Genomic DNA, 6,219 nt, shown 5'->3' on the forward strand with positions numbered 1-6,219 from the left:
TGGTGCAGCCACTGTGGAGAACAGTATGGAGGTTCCTCAAAAAGTTACAAATAGAACTACCCCATGACCCAGCAATTGCACTACTAGGTATTTATCCAAAGTATACAAAAATACAGATTCGAAGGGGTGTATGCACCCCGATGTTTACAGCAACATTGTCAACAATAGCCAAAGTATGGAAAGAGCTCAAATGTCCATTAACTGATGGAAGGATAAAGAAGATGTGGCATATAAATATAGATGGAATATTACTTGGCCGTGAAAAAGAATGAAATCTGGCCATTTGCAACAATGTGGATGGAGCTAGAGTGTATTATGCTAAGTGAAAGAAGTTAGTCAAGAGAAAGACAAATACTGTACCATTTCACTTATATGTGGAATTTAAGAAACAAAACAGATGGGGGTGCCAGGATGACTCAGTTGGTTAAATGTCCAACTGTGGGTCAGGTCATTATCTCATGGTTTGTGAGTTCGAGCCCCATGTCAGGCTCTGTGCTGACAGCTCAGAGCCTGGAGCCGGCTACAGATTATGTCTCCTTCTCTCTCTGCCCCTCCCCAACTCATGCTGTGTGTGTGTCTCTCTCTCTCAAAAATAGACAAATGTTACAAAAAATTAAAAAAACAAAAACAAAGATGAACATATGGGAGGGAAGAAAAGAGAGAGGGAAACAAACCATGAGAGACTCAAACTGAGGGTTGATGGAAAGAGGTCGGTGGGGGGATGGGCACCTGTGATGAGCACCAGGTGCCATATGCAAGTGATGAATCACTGCATTCTATTCCTGAAACTAATATTGCACTATATGTTAACTAACTAGAATTTATATAGAAATTTGAAAAGAAAAAAAATTTGCAAATTTAAAAAACAAAAACAAAAAACAGAAGCCCTACTGGAACCTTGTTCCAAATCGTATGTTCCCAGATGGCAATCGTCACAAGTAGTGGCAATCGTCACAAGTAGTTCTTTGTAACCTGAACCAAGTAAGAAACGAATCAACAAACCAAGTAAACAAGTACGCAGTGCCATAATGGGTTTAACTCCGAAGATCCAGATCGATCCAGATCCAATTAGGCATGTTCCAAACAAGGGTTGGGCCCCTGACCAGCTCCTGGGAGAATATCCTGTCTGATGAGAGCATCTTTGTGGTCACCTGGGAAGCTTGGGCCATGCCGGACAGACAACTCTAACAACATGACTTACAGGGAGGGCCGTGGGCCATGAGGTACCAACTTGACCTCTGGAGGGGCTGGATACAGAGTAACTGAGGTCAGCCATGCAGGCAGCTCCATTCCTTGGCTATGTGACCAACCCCTCTATAAAATCCCTGGAAACCAAGGCTCAGTGAGCTTCCTTGGTTGGCAACATGCGGTCACACGTCACTTGTGGGAGATTTAAGTGCCGTCCATAGGACTGCAAGGAGAGGACATCTGGGGGCTCGTCCCGGGTCTCCTGTGCACCTGTTCCCTCACTGACTTTATCCATTCACTTTGATCAACAGCAACCACAAGTGTGACAGCTCTTCTGGGCAGAGGGCTGTTCTAGCCTATCGCTGACCCTGAGCATGGAGGTGGGGACGTAGACGCAGCGGCCGTGACGGGTACGGCCACTACTGTGAGGACAGCATGGCTTGGCCGGCACCTCCAGAGTAGAATCCCCGGAGGCCCTGCCTACGAGCACATCTTTTCTTTATCAAACACTGTAAGGTCTCATTTAGGAACAGAAGACAGCCAGTTTCTGGCCGGCCAGTCCAACGGCTAAAGAACTCTCAGAACCAACACCATTTCCCTCCCTACAAGGTATTAATTCAGTTCTTTCTAGAGCCAAGGATGCTGAGGAAGGAACTATTCCAGTGCTGTCCACCCTGTTGGTGTCCTTCTCCTGTGACGGTTGTCTAAAAGCCTGAACTTACATGAGAGACTATACCTGTTCTTCTTTCTTTTCCTAAGAAAGATTCCCGGAGCGGGAGCTGCCCTGTCTGCCATCCTAACCCCAGGTTAGAAAAGCGCGTTAGTGTAGACGCGCATGAGTCACAATCTACTCCAGGGGAAAGTAATGAGGATGATTCAAGTCAACTGAGCAGACCAAGATGCAGTCAGAGTCAGGGCTGGGAATGGAGAGGAGAGAGCCTTGTGCATTTCCCCACTTGGAATGAAGGCATCTGTAACACCCAAAAGAGAGGGAAATTTCTTCTTTGAATAAACTGAAAACTAACTGGATTGACGGCTCATTTGAATAAAAGACATCTGAAATGCATATAAAACCACTGTGATGGCCTTCCCGTACTGAGCGGAGACCCATGTGAGGAGTCTGATGAAAAATTAGGGGAGTTAGCACTTATCCAGGGATGTGAACGGAAATATCCTCACAGTGAATGGGCCGATTTCCTTTCTCCGAAGGTTAGCCATACACAATTCTAAGGATGGAAAAATACGGTGTGTGCCTACTTGGGAGTCTCACCTCTGGAGACAAGGAAGAAATGGGCCCCCAACAAAGCACACCGTCTAACTGGCTTTGGGCTCTGCAGCAGCACAGGAGCCAAGCTAAGCCTCATCTGTCAACAGGCTTCCTTCCCCTGGCTGCCATGTCATTCCCTGATGTGGAGCACCTGCCATCTCAGAAAGCCCAGAAGAACAACTCCGGGCCACAGCTCAAGAGCAACCCTCGCTGGGGCATCCGAAAAGGTCAGGTACAATTCTGAGACTCCGTGTCAGCCAGAGACCAGAGACAAGAGAGGCCTTTCTCAGGTGAAGGCTTTCCCACAGACACCACTTACCCTCGGAGATGGCAAAAAACTATTTCCTTGTTAAAACACAAGCAAACAAAAAAACAAGGTGTGGAAATGAACCAATAAACCAAGTGAGTGTGTGCAGTGAAGGGTTAACTCAGCAGGTCTGGACTGTACAGGGCTAGCGCCTGCCCAGGTCCTGGGAGGGCATCTCTGAGCCCCTGCTGCACAAGCCAGTGTCCTGAACACAAGAGAAGATACAAATACGATGGCTTAAACCATTTAAAAACCTCTGTTTAGGCATACCCAGAAAAAGGCCCTTTTTATTTGGGTAAGTTTATAAATCTTATCAAGTATGAAATGTAAAGTTTACAGGTCTAGAATTGAAATTCCAGATACAAGCCAGAGGAGTATCGCACACCAAGAAAGCCACGATGGGTCAGGGCACCTGGATGGTTCAGTCGGTTTTAAGAGTCTGACTCAGTCTCAGCTCAGGCCATGATCTCACAGTTGGTGGGTTCGAGCCCCATGTTGGTCTGTTAGTGCAGAGTCTGCTTGGGATTCTCATTCATGCTCTCTCCCTCCCTCTCAAAATTAAATAAATATTTAAAAAAAATAAAAAGGAAAAAGACAAAGAAAACCATGATGGGTCTTGTCTTCTTTGCAGGAGAAGCTGCCCTGGGGCGCACTACGGCTGCAGGAACAGGACCATCACGTAGCGCTTGCTGAAGGCGAAGCCGGTGCAGAAACCGGCCCTAGCTGTGGCACTGCTGTAGCACATGTGGGCTCACCTCCACACGCAAGCTGAATGTGGAGCTCCCTTTGATGCCAGGAAGCAAAATGCTCCTCGAGACCCTGGTGAGGTGTTAAAAGGACACAGAAGCCAACGCTCACCAGCCAAGCTGTCTCCACTTAAGCATCACAAGCAAATACAAACTATATTTGTAACAAGCTATAGCTACAAAAAGCATGCTTATAAAAGAAAACGTGTGTGTGAAGCACTTCACTTAGGTCATAAAATTTGAGTCATTATAAAAATGAATTCTGGTTTGAACTGTAACAAGTGACACAAATAAATGATCAACAGTAAGATTATTAAGCTTTTCTTTAGCAGGTGCATAGCCTTCAACACAAGATTTGTTGAATTTGTAATTTGTACAAATTTGATTTGTAATTCTGGGGCTGAGAGATTATCCCATCATAGCAGAATTTAATAACGTGATATTTTGGGGGAGTGGCAGGGGACTCAAATCTGATGCGATTTCCTAGCACTGTGTGTGCTGGGGGAAGGGCGGGGAGGGCAGGGAGAGAGGGAGACGGAGGCCTTTGGCAACGAGGAAGTCACAAAGCACTAAAGAGTCTCACCGTCTGCCTGGTCACCACCATGACAGGAACCAGGGAGCCTGCAAACCACCCCCGCTCCGCATAGACCTTCCCCATCTCTGTAGCCACACCTCCTCTCCCACCAGTCTGGTCTCCCTGCACCTCTTCTGGCCTCCATGCTGCAATCTTTCTTTGACAGTAACCTCGGGGTTCCTTTCTGGCACCCACATCTGTGATGCCCATAGTTCAAGTCCAAACTCCTTCCCTGGCTGTCACCCCACAACCTGTCTAGCCCCCGCCTGGCACTCTCATCTTCTGTATTCCAGCCCAAATGAATGGCAAGGTGTGGTCAAATGACTGGCTCTGGCCAGTGGGGTGTGGAACAGACTGGTGGGTGCCCTCTTACAAGGACCACACATTTCCTGTTGTCTAATACCTTCTGCCTTCATCCTGGCTGGGGATGGTGAAGATTGGAGCAGCTGCCTCAGACCCAGAGAGTGTGGAGGTCAGCAGAGGTAACTCCTCATGTAGGACCCACCTAGCTCTGAACTGTTGTAAGAAAATTATCTTACATAAGCCACTGTATTTGGGGGTCTTTATTACGGCATCTTTGCCTAAATCCTAAAAGACAAGAACTTATCACAGCACCTATGCGATCATGGGATTGCCCATCTCCCTCTCTCCACTGTCAGTCTCTGAAGGTCTCTGAGGAGTGAAACTGTCTTAGTCTCTTTTGGTGTCCCTGATCCCCAGAGAAAGAATTAGCACAGAGCAAGGGTGTGCAAAACATTGCCTAATAAGTGAATGAGTGAACACACACTCCGTTGTGCCCACCAATATCCAACTCATTTGGGACCTGGGTGTCTGTTGAGATTCTAGGAGATTCCAGACCAATCTAGGAAAGCAGCTGACCCACCTGTCACCTCTGCCAATACAGAGCTCAGAGCCTTCCCGGCACCATTACCTCATCCTTCAGCTGAGCCAGGAAGAGGGGCAAGAGGTGCTCAATGGTATTGTCTTTGCCCAGGATGGGGGAGAGGCCCATGATGACGGAGGCCAAGGCTGACTTCACGTGTTGGTTGGCGTCTGACACCAGCTCCTGGGGGGGAACAGGGAAAGGGGACAGGATCAGGACAACCCCCGCAGCAGCAAATGGCCAAGCAGACTCCCACTTCCTAAGAGGCCTGAGCCATGGCCTGCTTTTGCCCATCTCCCGCATGGAGCAGGGACGGTTTAGGGCCCAAAGGTACACGGCAGTTTCTCACCTGTCCCACCTGCTTGGAGTTCCATGTTCCCAGTAGCCTCCACCCAATCCCAAGGCTCTTGGGACTTTTGAGAGGAAGCACCCCCACCTCCAAGCTCGGCCCCAAGCTTCAGATTCTGCCTGCACTCAGGAAACCCAACTGCTTCCAACCCAAGTCTGCCTGGCCCCAGAAGGCTGGGGACTATCTGCGTCTGGATGTCCATAAAGCCCCATCTCCATCCCTTTAGCAGACTCAGATCTCCCCTAATCCTCCCACCAAACTGCATTACCTTGATGCAGGGTAGTATCTGTGTCATGATCACATTCTCCCGACAGTCGGCTGAGAGATTTTCACAGAATTCTGTGGAAGAAGAAGGGAGGCAGAAGAAGGTGAAACCTGACATCTGGTTCTACCTCAAACCCCTCAGACACCCATCCATTTGCTGTGTTCTGGTCGCCAGCACCAACCTTTGACCTTGTGGGAGGCTGCGGCCCTCACCTCGGCCTCACAGTCTTTCATCAGGTTCTGGAAGGCGGGGACCAGGTCTGTCTTGGTGATCTCAGGCCCCACTGCTTTCTGAAGCTGCAGACAGAAAGCAGGGGCTGTGAGACAGCTGGGCAGGTACTCTGGGCAATTGAGACCAGAATCAAAGTTCAAGGCACCAGAAGTGAGGGTAAGAGTGCGCCCTTAGAATCACTGCTGAGATCTAATCCCAGCACCACAGGGTGAGCCGGGCCAAGTCTCCAAGCCTCTCTGAGCCCGTTTCCTTAAAAGCAAAATGAGGGCCATGAGACTACCTATCACATAGCACTGTTGTCTGCATTAAGAATGGTAACGGGGCGCCTGGGTGGCGCAGTCGGTTGAGCGTCCGACTTCAGCCAGGTCACGATCTCGCGGTCCGTGAGTTCGAGCCCCGCGTCAGGCTC

General features: G+C 48.9%; 1 protein-coding gene across 1 annotated transcript in view; it reads right to left on the bottom strand.

Annotated features, from left to right (window-relative positions):
- Nucleotides 1-6,219, bottom strand: part of PPP2R1A (protein phosphatase 2 scaffold subunit Aalpha) — a 37,923-nt gene that overhangs the window by 7,079 nt on the left and 24,625 nt on the right. The window contains exons 7-9 of the mRNA XM_049621400.1: nt 5,761-5,875; nt 5,583-5,653; nt 5,014-5,148 (exon numbers count right to left, since the gene is read on the bottom strand). Of these exons, the coding sequence (XP_049477357.1) occupies nt 5,014-5,148; nt 5,583-5,653; nt 5,761-5,875 (321 nt within the window). The remainder of the gene's footprint in view (nt 1-5,013; nt 5,149-5,582; nt 5,654-5,760; nt 5,876-6,219) is intronic.

Source organism: Panthera uncia, assembly GCF_023721935.1.
Source record: "Panthera uncia isolate 11264 chromosome E2 unlocalized genomic scaffold, Puncia_PCG_1.0 HiC_scaffold_19, whole genome shotgun sequence".
In the NCBI taxonomy this organism is placed as follows: Eukaryota; Metazoa; Chordata; class Mammalia; order Carnivora; family Felidae; genus Panthera; species Panthera uncia.